General features: G+C 42.6%; 1 protein-coding gene across 2 annotated transcripts; it reads right to left on the minus strand.

The window, feature by feature from the left end:
- Positions 1–1,204: 1,204 nt before the first annotated feature.
- On the minus strand, positions 1,205–7,085 carry LOC125517609 (sirohydrochlorin ferrochelatase, chloroplastic-like). 2 transcript variants are annotated; one of them, XM_048682819.1, is made up of 8 exons: positions 6,816–7,085; positions 6,458–6,522; positions 5,783–5,968; positions 5,469–5,668; positions 5,325–5,386; positions 2,124–2,234; positions 1,884–1,976; positions 1,205–1,522 (listed from the first exon to the last, which is right to left on the minus strand). In XM_048682819.1, the coding sequence occupies exons 3-8, from the start codon at positions 5,851–5,853 to the stop codon at positions 1,418–1,420; spliced, it is 642 nt and encodes a 213-aa protein (XP_048538776.1). In that variant the 5' UTR covers positions 5,854–5,968; positions 6,458–6,522; positions 6,816–7,085; the 3' UTR covers positions 1,205–1,417. The 2 variants fall into 2 exon arrangements, with proteins under 2 accessions (XP_048538776.1, XP_048538775.1); XM_048682818.1 differs by having other exon boundaries at positions 6,799–7,078.
- Positions 7,086–15,689: the final 8,604 nt, after the last annotated feature.

The raw sequence follows: 15,689 nt of genomic DNA on the forward strand, positions 1-15,689 counted from the left end.
GATCCCGCGCCCTTCCGCCGCGGATTCGCCATGGAACCACCGCGGGATCACATAGAAGAAAGGGGGCCATCGAGGGGTTCGCGGGGTTAACTTTGCGCGGCTTCAAAGTCGACGCGATGGTGCGGCTGCGTGGACTCCCGGCAACGGGAACCGGCCTCCGCGACACTTTCACGGAGAGTCGCCGTAGAATCGTGTCGCCGTCGCTCAAAATTGCCACGAAGATGGGAGAAAACGGAGTGGAATGCGGGGTGGACGGGAAGTAAAGGCGACTGGTTGATTAAACGGCTACGTGTCGATATAACCGCGAGGCAGCGATCATGGAGAGTGGCCATTCGGGCAAGCGGCGGTTCCACTGCACGTCGCCGTGTGCTGACGTGGCACTCAAGCCAGGGGAGCAATGATGTAAGATTTGTGCAACGAAAATGAATGGAGATCACTGCGTTCGGCCCAAGTTGTTAAGTGCCACACGTGTGGCACTTATCATTTAGGTTGTTAAATGGTAAAAACTGCAAAGATAAATTCAAGAAAAATAAAGGTGTTTCAGTGGCAGAGCATATGCTCACATGGAAGCATATGCTCCTGGTTTTCAAAATGTGTTTTAAAAATATTTTAAAATGTCACAGAATTATGACAAAATGATTCCTGCATACATCTCGACATTCTACGTGCACACAAACTTGTTTCACAGAAAACCGACAACTTTTATGTCACATGTAAAAAGACAAAATTTAGTGTTAAAATAGGATTTTCATGAGACATTTTTTTGTCTTTTTTTACACAAGGAGTATAAAATGTCAGATTTTCACAAAACTTGGCGTGCGCACATACAATGATGAGATGTACACGTCAAATTTGTGTTCGGAATTTTTTGACATTTTGAAATATATTTTTCAGTGGCAGGAGCATATGCTCCCATGTGCCAAAGTGAATTTCGAAATAGCATCTTTATAGTTGACACGACTAAATGGAATCATATTATGCTCCCATGTGCCAAAGTGAATTTCGAAATAGCATCTTTATAGTTGACACGACTAAATGGAAATCATACCACAGCGGAGTTGAGTGATCATACGATGGATCGAGAAGCTCTAGGTGGATCGGGGCGAAGGGTCTAGAATTTCTCAAAAATCTCCGCATGCCCTTCACATTGATTAAATTGAGTGTTTCATTCACATCTTTACCTGACAAATTTACACATTCCATATCTACAAACTGAACAAAACCGTTAACATTAATCAGTATAATAGTGATAGGTTCTGTAACATGGCATGGGACATAGGTTCAGCTCGCACAAAATCAAACTTACGGTCTCAGCTATTTGAGGCGCTCATTTGCAAGAAACAAGGTTGGTTGTATACAATTTCCAAAATTATGGAGATAGGACTGTTGAGCAAAGTAGCCTCCATTGTCTTTCCCATCAAGAGTAAAAGTGGCACTTTCCAGTCCCGGCACATACCGTACACTCATCGACTCCACCTGCAGCGTGCCTCAGGCAGTATTTGATGCGATCGTTCATAATATCCTGCAAAGCAACTTTTCCATTTTGATAAAAGAACTCGTAAACTTGCCTCTTGTATAAAGAGGAGAATGCTTTAGTTGCTATCAATTCACTGACATTTTTCTAGAACAAACACTCAATGACTCTGAACCCTTCGTTAATACGTAGCAAACAAAATTCTACACTTCCTTTTCAACATTTCTATCCTGAAAAGTTGTACCACATCATCAAAAGGGTGGCTGTTCCTGTAGATCTACTTATAGAAAATATCACATTAGTTTGCTTTTCTACTAACGACAATTCTCGTAAAAGATGGGCTACTGAATGCATAATTCAGTGTGACATAGATAATCTTGCACAATCCAGAGAATTAATTAGCACATACCACCATAAGCTCATGTAATCCAAGAGGAGCCGTGATGATGTAGGGTACGCTTGAGTGCTCTTTAGAGGCTTCTGATGCTAAAGAAGGGATATCCTGAGAAAGAACAGTGCCAAATTGCATGAGAACTCATGTCTTACTGATGCAATATAAGCAATAGAATAGAACATAGGCACCGCCAACATCTTCCGTATTAAACATTTTAGAACTATCCATCCAGACAAAAAAAAAACGACAACATACTTGCTTCCAGTGTCGTCCAGGGGAAAGGAAATATGGACTGACAATAATGCGAGATGCTCCCTGCTGCACACATTTTCCAAATGCTTCCTTAATAGTAGGCTCAGCCAGCTCCTTCATTTTGCCAAAGCAAAAGTTTAGCAACTTCATGCATCTCAAAATGAAAAAATATCTCCAGATAAGAACTAACAGTGATATGATTCATTAGCACAAAAGCCTCCAGCTTTGAGTTCGAAAGAAAGATGCCTCCAGCCCATTAATTTAATATAACAAATAAATAACAATTGGAGAATGATGAAACAAATATCAATGAGATTTTGGTAATAGTAATACACCTTTCCGAGAAACCTCAAGAAAAAAGCATACAGGACAGTGGCTAAAAATATACGTTGGTAAATTATCGCTCATTAACAAAAGCATACAGGTATAGGCTGTAATGGAGGCCTGCATCAAGGGCAACTGTACTTCATTTTAATGAAGTTAGCGTCGGTGATTAATCTAAACTGCCCTCCTGATGGTCAACTGAAAATGTGTGATTAATTTATAACAAGAGATCCAAGGAAACAGATGCTTATATTTTGACTGAACTAAACCCAATGTGCAAGCTAACTAAATGTACATGGACACTCCTAATAGAGAATAGTTAGACGAAAACAGGAATGCTTGTGCACAGCATATGTTTCACTTCATGTCTGACAGGCATTGGTAAGAATACAACATCTTTATACCAACTCAGAGTCACATTATTTGTCATGTCCTACATGTTTTTGTTCAAAAATAGAAAAAAAATGATATTAATGAAATGGAAAGAGAAGTCATTTATATTGGCTTGGCTATGAAAGTCACATTGTTTGTCTGGTCCTAAACATATTCATTCAAAACAAAAAACATTTTTTAAAGAAGCGGAAAAGATCTCATTTCTATTGGTTTGGCTATGAAATTAATTTCTAAGTGAAAAGATTATCAAGACCAAGAAGTTGTGAAAGAAGTTTCTTGCAAAAAGGGCGCGGACACTGCCAAAGACGATCAGTGCCTGGTTAATTAGGACATGGCGTGTAGGCCGAAGAAGCTAGGAGGCCTCAGGATTCTTAACTTACGTCATACGAGCACAGCTCTGAAGGTTTGTTGGCTATCGCTACAGCGCACTGACATGAAAAGGTCATGGAGAATCCTTCCTCTAGTTGCTGGTGCAGATGTTGCTATCTTACTCGCTGGAACCAATGTCCTAATTGAGTAATTGGGGATGGTAATTTCACGCGGTTTTGGCAGGACGCCTGGATCAACGGTTTTTCAGTTGCTGAGATCACATCAGACCTTCTCTATGCTCTCCCTTTATCGATCCAGCAGAAAGGAACAGTGGCTGGGGCTTTGACCCTTGGTAGGTGGATCAACGATATCAAGGCCCTAATTTCCATTGCCAAGTTTATGCCAGTTCTGAACGTGCTGGGGGTACTCAAAGGGTTGACATTAATCTTCAAGTATCAGTACCTGGTCGTGGAGCCGGGATTCATCTGGAAAATACACATCCAGAACTGTCTATAAAGCCTTTTTTTGGTCGCCATCGAGTCTCAGTATGCCTGAGTCATCCGGAAAGCCTGGGTGCCCCTTAGTTGCAATATATTTATGTGGCTTCCTATCTGAAAGAGATGCTGGACTGCAGACCCCCTTGTGAAGTGTGGGTTACAGCACAACGAGACCCGTGTGTTCTGTCAGACTACGAGCAGAGACCTGGGCCATTTACTCATCAGGTGCGGCATCTTCAACATGATTTGGACCAGGGTACTGCAATGGTATGATACTTCAGCCAACGGTTGGAGCTCATTTTGAAGAATGGTGAATGGCATCCAGAGGCAGGCTGCAAACATGACAGAAGAAGCAGATTTGATAGCCTGGTAAAGCTGATCGCCAGAAATACGTTGAAGAGAAGGAATGGAAGAGTCTTCGAACAGGAGTATCACAGGTTTACAGCAGGTCTAGGACGACATCAGATCAAATACAGATCATGAATCACAGTTGGTGCAAAGTGAAATATCAAGGAAGACATACACAATTAGGGTCGTTTTTTGGGGTCACTAGCTACAGGTTTTTGCCCGCTTCTGTGTCGTAGTTGTTGTATCACTTTTTGGGGTTTCTTTTTCCCTGTTGTATTTCTGCTGGTGGTCATACCTTCTAGGCATTATAAAACTCTTTTCCCTAATTTATACATGCAGCTCTCCTACATGGTCTTGAAAAAAGAAATGATTTCTCCATACCCCGAGCTATTTCTTCATGCATGGAAATTGGTTACGACGTCGTATTTCTCAATCTAAGACAAGGCCATTGCAAGAAGTGAAATACTCCCTCCGTTCCAAATTAAATGAAGTTCTAGCTTTGTCCTATGTCAAACTTTTATAGGTTTGACCAAGTCTATATAAAAATATATCAACACCTACAAGACTAAATTAGTTTCATTAGATTCTTTACAAAATGTATTCGTTATATATTTTTGATATTGTAGATCTTAAATATTTTTTGATAGACTTGGTCAAACTTAAAGAAGTTTGAATTAGGACAAACCAAGAACTTCAATTAATTTGGAATGGAGGGAGTAGAAGATAGCAACATGGAACGACACCAAATGCTGGGTTTATAACAAACTTTTAATTGAAACAGAAAGCTTTCAATATAAGTGAAAAGGACACATATACTACAGCTACCTGTGTATTGTCATGTAGCCTATGGGTAAAAGAAGTGCAACAGTGTGCAAACCTTCATAAATAGATACGCAGGAACTCACTGGATACGTCACTACTGCATAAAATCATGTCAGAGTTCTAAATGTGTGACCTTGTGAGTTGACCAGTACAGGGTGCAATGCAGTAGCTTAAAAAATAGTATCAACTCCATATAAATTTAATTTGACAAATTTGAAGTGATGAGTAAAATACTTTACTCAGTCTGCATCCTAAACATGCTCAATGATGGACAAGGAATTTAGACCAAGAAATACTATGGTGACTTGAGCCCCGGATTGCGAGTTGACATAATTGTCAATAGTTTTTCCTTCACAAAATAATGGAAAGCTAATGATGCCAACAACTTTCACTTTGCTAATAAGGAAATTTCAAGAGAGCTACAAGCTTCAAGCAAAGCTTAATAAATTCATAATTTGCACCTCCTCATTGAACAAATACAATTTCAGAAAAAACAACAATCAAAACATACCATGTGAGCAGGCTCAACAATATTGTAGCAAGTCCTGGCCTTGAACATGCTAACAAAATCATCTGCAATTTTCAAGTGAGACTAATATAAGGTAGGCGTCGATATAAACACCACAAAACTCACAAAAAATAATCAGTCTATTACGTAGCATGAGATTAGATTCTTGTCGACGTGACCCGTGATCAACTATGATCACACCATCATTCTCTCCCACTACACAATCATGTCCTACAGAAGTTTCAGGCCTAGACGCAGAATTTGGTCTGAAATTTGTGACCCAATGTCCACTACTTCCAATTGGCACCAACTTTATAAAACCACGGTCATAATTCGCACTAGTGCTCCTAAAGCCAATAAACAAGAAACGGAGTTAAAAATGAATGCAACACAAGAGATAGGAAATGACAAAAATTTAATGGAGGCCGGTAAATTAATAAGAGCCATCAGGAAAGAAATACCTTAAAGAATATGTGTTTATTGAATTTGCAGTGAAGGGTTGTAAGGAGAGCGACATAGGGTGCATAGACATATTGGAGCACCCACTGTTATTCTTAAGGTAACAATAGGATCTTGAAGGAAATGCAGAAACTCAACTTAATAGGCCCTTCTCCGTAAGATAACTTTCAGACGGGACAACAATATTCCTGATCAGAGCATGCTCATTAGACATTGCAAAATGCAAGAAAAAAAAATCTCTGGTACAAACTAAAGGCTCAACAGTCCCTGCATTTTCCATATAAGCAGATCCACTTCCATTTGGAAAAATTAATAAGTACATGTATTTAGTGGCATTTAATTTGAAATTGGTCCCACTAGTAGCTAGGGCTCAACCTATGCACACAAACTCTATTTTATTAGAATTTAAGTAGAAATATAACTATCATGAAAGTAGGGTTTAAATCGAACCATTGTTAAATAAGAAATAGGAATCTTACTATTATCGGTGAGCAGACTCTGGACCAAAATCTAAGCACTGATAGCTACCCCAAAAAGATAGATCATGCAAGGCATAGAAAATATGGCTTGATTGCACAATGAATGTAGAATTTAAACTCAATGCTTAACGATCCAACAAAAATAGATAAAACCATGACAAAAACTACAGATTGTAGTGTGGAGATACGAAAGAGTACCAAATCAGTGGCTTGATTCATCTATGCCTCCCACGACCTGATCAACAGTGGAAGGAAGACAATACCTTCAAGACATCAAAAATATAATTTCATAAGAAAAGGCATAAACATCAAGTGAAATAATTAATCATTGATACAAATATGAAAGCCTCCACTACGACGAGGTCAAACTCCTTTGAGAGACCTATAGGCTTGAAATGATAAAATGAAATGCATCAACTTGAGTTCAGTTCAGTACATACGCATCTTCTATCTCAATTCATTTTAACTTCAATGCCCCAATTTAGACGCGTCTTCTCTTTCTGTTCACTATAATTTCAATGCACCAATTTAGAAATTACCTGGTCCAAGAATTTACCCGGGGCGAAGCGAAGCAGCAGCCTGGCTGCGGTACGTCGCCGCGTTGGCGAGAAGCAGTGGGGCGCAGAGCGGCTGCGCGAGTCGGCGTTCCTCGGCCTCGGCGGCGCAGCCGAGGCAGGAACCGACGGCAGTAGCACGGCGGCCGAGGCCGGGGAGCACCGCCGAGACCGAGGGGGAACGGCGCGGTCGCGGTCTCGCGGAGCAGCCAGCAGACAGGACTGCGGGGGAACGGGGAGCTGGGCTGTAGGCTGTAGCTGCAGTCGCACGGGAGAGGCCGGAGTAAATTGCAGAAAACACTACTGTTTCTCAAAAAAAAACACAGAAAACACTACTCTATTCTTTTTCAAAAACACCACGTCTTGTGTAATCTATTTACAAAAGTCACTGATCGACGGATCTCATTCTGTTACATGGGCTCATTTTTTGTCTACATGGCCAAACAAGTCATCCCGACCGCCATTAGACGGCGTTAGACGACGCCATTCACACCAAGTCCATTTCCCCTCCCGTCCGCGCCGCTTCATCGTTTTTCCCTTCCCGCTCCCCGCTCTCCCCCTCCCCCCTCCCCCCTCCCCCTCTCAGCCCACTCCAGAGATGGCGACTCCGGTGAAACTAGGTGGTGGCGTAGGCGACGTGGATCCCAAGCTAGGCGAGTTTTGCGGGAGCTCGAACCCTAGCAAGCCGGCGGAGACAGCGTTGCCGTAGTATTTGGTCGAGAACACGGGGTGAGAGCGTTTGCCGCGGCGGTGAAGGCCAATCCGACGGGAAGTCACCGCCTCGCGTCATCCTTCGCGGCGTCTAGTGATATTTCTCCCCCCTTTCCCCTTCTCCATCTCCTTTCTCTATGGCTTTGACTAGGGTTAGGGTTATTGTTGTTGTTATAGTCAGATAGTGTTACTGCTATAGTGAATAAATTAGGTGTCGTTCAATGCTATGATGTGCATATTGTTTAATCTGTATACTAGTTGTGAGTGATTTAGTTCAAATTAGGTGTTGTTTAACCCTAGGGTTAGGTGTACCGTGTCAAATTAGTTGTTGTTTGCCGGCGTTCTGGGAACGGGGATACTTAGACTTGCCTGCCTATGGCCCACGGCATGGCTCCATCGACGGCCCGGTACGGCCCAGCTTCAATATCGACAACTCAAGACCCTCGTGAGGCTTGAGGGCCAAGCCTCGTGAGGCGGACGACACCAAGACCTCCCGGGGGGGGGGGGCGGCTTTCTCAGGCCGGCTCCTGAGGAACGGAGATATCTATGCAAGGTGCACCTCACGAGGTTCGGATGACGTGAGCCGTGATGACCAAGGCCAGGCGGGCGCCAGCGAGCGCAGTGTACCGGTTTCCTCTTTGGTGCTAAGGAGACAAGCGCAGGCGCGGAGTCCCGAGGAATCAACTAAAGGTTTTCATTCCGGTGCAACAAGACCAAGACAGCCAGGACGGCAAGACGGAAGTCATCGTGGAGCCCACTGCGGTGTCACAACTAGGAGCTTTTGCAGGCGAAGACTACTTTTGTCAGGATAGCATGTACTAGTTGTTTCCCTCAAATTTGGCCGTTGTGGGATCCCTTCCCGCCTTACATTTGGGAAGAGGGCCAAGGCCACTATAAATTGGACTTAGCCACCACCATAGAAGATGACAGACGGACGGACGAATGGACATACGGATCATTAAGATCATCCTCACACCCAGCCAGCTCATCGAGCACAAGAACGCCTCTCCTCCTGAGGCTGTTCTCCATTGTACTAGTTCATCTGCAGCCCCTCGAGGCCAATCCACTGAAGGAAATATGCCCTAGAGGCAATAATAAAGTTATTATTTATTTCCTTATATCATGATAAATGTTTATTATTCATGCTAGAATTGTATTAACCAGAAACATAATACATGTGTGAATACATAGACAAACATAGTGTCACTAGTATGCCTCTACTTGACTAGCTCGTTGATCGAAGATGGTTAAGTTTCCTAGCCATAGACATGAGTTGTCATTTGATTAACGGGATCACATCATTAGGAGAATGATGTGATTGACTTGACCCATTTCGTTAGCTTAGCACTTGATCGTTTAGTTTGTTGCTATTGCTTTCTTCATGACTTATACATGTTCCTATGAGTATGAGATTATGCAACTCCCATTTACCGGAGGAACACTTTGTGTGCTACCAAACGTCACAACGTAACAGGGTGATTATAAAGGTGCTCTACAGGTGTCTCCGAAGGTACTTGTTGGGTTGGCGTATTTCGAGATTAGGATTTGTCACTCCGATTGTCGGAGAGGTATCTTTGGGCCCTCTCGGTAATGCACATCACATAAGCCTTGCAAGCATTGCAACTAATAAGTTAGCTGCGAGATGATGTATTACGGAACAAGTAAAGAGACTTGCCGGTAACGATATTGAACTAGGTATTGAGATACCGACGATCAAATCTCGGGCAAGTAACATACCGATGACAAAGGGAACAACGTATGTTGTTATGCGGTCTGACCGATAAAAGATTTTCGTAGAATATGTAGGAGCCAATATGAGCATCTAGGTTTCGCTATTGGTTATTGACCGGAGACGTGTCTTGGTCATGTCTACATTATTCTCGAACCCGTAGGGTCCGCACGCTTAACGTTACGATGACAGTTTCATTATGAGTTTATATATTTTGATGTACCGAAGGTTGTTCGGAGTCCCGGATATGATCACGGACATGACGAGGAGTCTCGAAATGGTCGAGACATAAAGATCGATATATTGGACGGCTATATTCGGACACCGGAAGTGTTCGGGTGATTTCAGAGAAAACCGGAGTGCCGGAAGGGTTACCGGAACCCCCCGGGGAAGTATTGGGCCTTAGTGGGCCTGAGGGGAGAGAGAGGGCAGCAGCCCAGGAGTTGGCGCCCCCCTCCCATGGGGAGTCCGAATTGGACTAGGGGAGGGGGCGCGGCCCCTCTTTCCCTCTCCCTCTCCCTCTCTTTCCTCCCCCCTTCTCTCTTCCTAGTTGGACTAGGAAAGGGGAGTCCTACACTAGTAGAAAAATGGTCAAACGTGAAGCACATTAGTGTCGGTTGGTAAAAAAACCAGCACTAATGTGATCAATAGTGCCAGTTCGAATGGCTATGCATTAGTGCTGGTTCGTAATGAACCTTTAGTACCGGTTCGTGCCACGAACCGGTAAGGGTGGTGGCAGGCTGGCGTCAGGCCAGGGCCCCACGAGCACCTTTAGTGACGGTTTGTGACACAAACCGGTACTAAAGGTCTAACCTATAGTACCGGTTTGTGTCACCAACCGGCACTACAGAGTCTTAACCTATAGTCCCGGTTGAAGACACAAACCGGCACTATAGGGCAATTTTCAAACTCTACCCCCCCGTGTATCGCCATTTCAGTTTTGAAAAAATCAAAAGAAAATGATAAAAACTTCAAAAAATAAAATCCTTCGAGAGGTAGTTATATTACTACATCTACACGTTAGGAAAATTTGAAAACTTAAATTTGGACATGTTTTGCAAAAAGTGTAGGGAAAATGTAAAACGACTATAACTTTTGCATACGATGTCGGAAAAAAAAGTATAATATATCAAAAAATTCAGCACGAAAATCCGCATCCGATGGAGACCACCTATGGCCTGTTTGAAATTTTTTAGAATCCTCAAATTCCAAAAGGAAAAAAGATATGGTCAAATTTAAGTTTTTTTAAAAAAAATTGTTAAATATGGTCAAACTACTTATTCAAGAAGTATTAATGTTACTACATAATTATTCAAGAATATTAGTGTTACTAAATAATTATTTCAATTTTTTGAATTTTGGTCAAATCTGGTCAAACTATGGTCAAACTGTGGTCAAACTGTGGTCAAACTATGGTCAAACTTATTCAAGAAATATTAGTGTTACTAAATAATTACTGTTTTTTAGAATAATAGTTTCAAACTCAAACAGTGAAATGTGTGACTTCATGCTCAAACTAAACTCCTGAGGGTTAATAGGATTGACATCTTACTATTGTCAAGAAAACAACAAGTGCAGACTTGGAAACGAAGGAGAATAGAACCCGAAAGTTAAGCGTGCTTGGGATGGTGTAGTGAGAGGGATGGGTGACCGGTCGAGAAGATAGATGATTTGGAATGAGTGATCCACACTTGAGCAGTTAAGAGAGGTGATTAGAGACTAAATCACCAAATAATTCAGAAAAATTAAAAATCAAAAAAAAAATCAAATTTTTTTTCCAAAATTTTCAAAAAAAACCTTTAGTACCGGTTGGTAACACCAACCAGTACTAAAGGTCCCCCATACGTGGTGGCACTTTAGCGCCGGTTCGTGCCGAACCGGTACTAAAGGGCAATTAGTGCCGGTTATGAAACCGGCACTAAAGGCCCTTACGAACCGGTTTTAAAACTCCGTTTTCTACTAGTGGCTACTCCTACTAGGAGGACTCCCCCCTCCTTGGCGCGCCCCAAGGGCCAGCCGGCCTCTCCCCCTTGCTCCTTTATATACAGGGGCAGGGGGCACCTCTAAACACACAAGTTGATCTTCGTGATCGTTCTCTTAGCCGTGTGCGGTGCCTCCCTCCACCATAATCCTCGACAATATTATAGCGGTGCTTAGGCGAAGCCCTGCGACGGTAGAACATCAAGATCATCACCACGCCGTCATGCTGACGGAACTCTTCCCCGACACTTTGCTGGATCGGAGTCTGGTGATCGTCATCGAGCTGAACGTGTGCTAGAACTCGGAGGTGCCATAGTTTCGGTGCTTGATCGGTCGGGCCATGAAGACGTACGACTACATCAACCGCGTTGTGCTAACGCTTCCGCTTCCGGTCTACGAGGGTACGTAGACAACACTCTCCCCTCTCGTTGCTATGCATCACCATGATCTTGCGTGTGCGTAGGAATTTTTTTGAAATTACTACGTTCTCCAACAGTGGCATCCGAGCCTAGGTTTTATGTGATGATGTTATGCACGAGTAGAACACAAGTGAGTTGTGGGCGATATAAGTCATACTGCTTACCAGCATGTCATATTTTGGTTCGGCGGTATTGTTGGATGAAGTGGCCTGGACCGACATTACGCGTACGCTTACGCGAGACTGGTTCTACCGACGTGCTTTGCACACAGGTGGCTGGCGGGTGTCAGTTTCTCCAACTTTAGTTGAACCGAGTGTGGCTACGCCCGGTCCTTGCGAAGGTTAAAACAGCACCAACTTGACAAACTATCATTGTGGTTTTTTTATGCGTAGGTAAGAACGGTTCTTGCTAAAGCCCGTAGCAGCCACGTAAAACTTGCAACAACAAAGCAGAGGACGTCTAACTTGTTTTTGCAGGGCATGTTGTGATGTGATATGGTCAAGACATGATGCTAAATTTTATTGTATGAGATGATCATGTTTTGTAACCGAGTTATCGGCAACTGGCAGGAGCCATATGGTTGTCGCTTTATTGTATGCAATGCAATTGCGCTGTAATGCTTTACTTTATCACTAAGCGGTAGCGATAGTCGTGGAAGCATAAGTTTTGGTGAGACGACAATAATGCTACGATGGTGATCAAGGTGCTGCGCCGATGACGATGGTGATCATGACGGTGCTTCGAAGATGGAGATCACAAGCACAAGATGATGATGGCCATATCATATCACTTATATTGATTGCATGCGATGTTTATCTTTTATGCATCTTATCTTGCTTTGATTGACGGTAGCATTATAAGATGATCCCTCACTAAATTATCAAAGTATAAGTGTTCTCCCTGAGTATGCACCGTTGCGAAAGTTCTTCGTGCTAAGACACCACATGATGATCGGGTGTGATAGGCTCTACGTTCAAATACAACGGGTGCAAAACAGTTGCACACGCGGAATACTCAGGTTTAACTTGACGAGCCTAGCATATAACAGATATGGCCTCGGAACACGGAGACCGAAAGGTCGAGCATGAATCATATAGTAGATATGATCAACATATTGATGTTCACCATTGATACTACTCCATCTCACGTGATGATCGAACATGGTTTAGTTGATTTGGATCACGTGATCACTTAGAGGATTAGAGGGATATCTTTCTAAGTGGGAGTTCTTAAGTAATATGATTAATTGAACTTAAATTTATCATGAACTTAGTACCTGATAGTATCTTGCTTGTCTATGTTTGATTGTAGATAGATGGCTCGTGCTGTTGTTCCGTTGAATTTTAATGCGTTCCTTGAGAAAGCAAAGTTGAAAGATGATGGTAGCAATTACACGGACTGGGTCCGTAACTTGAGGATTATCCTCATTGCTGCACAGAAGAATTACGTCCTGGAAGCACCGCTAAGTGCCAAGCCTGCTGCAGGAGCAACACCAGATGTTATGAACGTCTGGCAGAGCAAAGCTGATGACTACTCGATAGTTCAGTGTGCCATGCTTTACGGCTTAGAACCGGGTCTTCAACGACGTTTTGAACGTCATGGAGCATATGAGATGTTTCAGGAGTTGAAGTTAATATTTCAAGCAAATGCCCGGATTGAGAGATATGAAGTCTCCAATAAGTTCTATAGCTGCAAGATGGAGGAGAATAGTTCTGTCAGTGAACATATACTCAAAATGTCTGGGTATCATAATCACTTGACTCAACTGGGGGTTAATCTTCCTGTTGATAGTGTCATTGACAGAGTTCTTCAATCACTGCCACCAAGCTACAAAAGCTTCGTGATGAACTATAATATGCAAGGGATGAATAAGACTATTCCTGAGCTCTTCGTAATGCTAAAAGCCGCGGAGGTAGAAATCAAGAAGGAGCATCAAGTGTTGATGGTCAATAAGACCACTAGTTTCAAGAAAAAGGGCAAAGGGAAGAAGAAAGGGAACTTCAAGAAGAATAGCAAACAAGTTGCTGCTCAGGAGAAGAAACCCAAGTCTGGACCTAAGCCTGAAACTGAGTGCTTCTACTGCAAGCAGACTGGTCACTGGAAGCGGAACTGCCCCAAGTATTTGACGGATAAGAAGGATGGTAAAGTGAACAAAGGTATATGTGATATACATGTTATTGATGTGTACCTTACTAATGCTCGCAGTAGCACCTGGGTATTTGATACTGGTTCTGTTGCTAACATTTGCAACTCGAAACAGGGGCTACGGATCAAGCGAAGATTGGCTAAGGACGAGGTGACGATGCGCGTGGGAAATGGTCCCAAAGTTGATGTGATCGCGGTCGGCACGCTACCTCTACATCTACCTTCGGGATTAGTATTAGACCTAAATAATTGTTATTTGGTGCCAGCGTTGAGCATGAACATTATATCTGGATCTTGTTTGATGCGAGATGGTTATTCATTTAAATCAGAGAATAATGGTTGTTCTATTTATATGAGTAATATCTTTTATGGTCATGCACCCTTGAAGAGTGGTCTATTTTTGATGAATCTCGATAGTAGTGATACACATATTCATAATGTTGAAATCAAAAGATGCAGAATTGATAATGATAGTGCAACTTATTTGTGGCACTGCCGTTTAGGTCATATTGGTGTAAAGCGCATGAAGAAACTCCATACTGATGGACTTTTGGAACCACTTGATTATGAATCTCTTGGTACTTGCGAACCGTGCCTCATGGCTAAGATGACTAAAACGCCGTTCTCCGGTACTATGGAGAGAGCAACAGATTTGTTGGAAATCATACATACAGATGTATGTGGTCCAATGAATGTTGAGACTCGTGGCGGATATCGTTATTTTCTCACCTTCACAGATGATTTAAGCAGATATGGGTATATCTACTTAATGAAACATAAGTCTGAAACATTTGAAAAGTTTAAAGAATTTCAGAGTGAAGTTGAAAATCATTGTAACAAGAAAATAAAGTTTCTATGATCTGATCGTGGAGGAGAATATTTGAGTTACGAGTTTGGTCTACATTTGAAACAATGCGGAATAGTTTCGCAACTCATGCCACCCGGAACACCACAACGTAATGGTGTGTCCGAACGTCGTAATCGTACTTTATTAGATATGGTGCGATCTATGATGTCTCTTACTGATTTACCGTTATCGTTTTGGGGTTATGCTTTAGAGACGGCTGCATTCACGTTAAATAGGACACCATCGAAATCCGTTGAGACGACGCCTTATGAACTGTGGTTTGGCAAGAAACCAAAGTTGTCGTTTCTAAAAGTTTGGGGCTGCGATGCTTATGTGAAAAAGCTTCAACCTGATAAGCTCGAACCCAAATCGGAGAAATGTGTCTTCATAGGATACCCAAAGGAGACTGTTGGGTACACCTTCTATCACAGATCCGAAGGCAAGACTTTTGTTGCTAAATTAGGAGTTTTTCTAGAGAAGGAGTTTCTCTCGAAAGAAGTGAGTGGGAGAAAAGTAGAACTTGATGAGGTAACTATACCTGCTCCCTTATTGGAAAGTAGTACATCACAGAAACCGGTTTCTGTGACACTTACACCAATTAGTGAGGAAGCTAATGATAATGATCATGAAACTTCAGATCAAGTTACTACGGAACCTCGTAGATCAACCAGAGTAAGATCCGCACCAGAGTGGTACGGTAATCCTGTTCTGGAAGTCATGCTACTAGATCATGATGAACCTACGAACTATGAAGAAGCGATAGTGAGCCCAGATTCCACAAAATGGCTAGAAGTCATGAAATCTGAGATGGGATCCATGTATGAGAACAAAGTGTGGACTTTGGTTGACTTGCCCGTTGATCGGCAAGCAATTGAGAATAAATGGATCTTCGAGAAGAAGACTGACGCTGACGGTAATGTTACTGTCTATAAAGCTCGACTTGTTGCAAAAGGTTTTCGACAAGTTCAAGGGATTGACTACGATAAGACCTTCTCACCCGTAGCGATGCTTAAGTCTGTCCGAATCATGTTAGCAATTGCCGCAT

The sequence above is a fragment of the Triticum urartu genome, chromosome 6 (assembly GCF_003073215.2).
Source record: "Triticum urartu cultivar G1812 chromosome 6, Tu2.1, whole genome shotgun sequence".
Taxonomy (NCBI): Eukaryota; Viridiplantae; Streptophyta; class Magnoliopsida; order Poales; family Poaceae; genus Triticum; species Triticum urartu.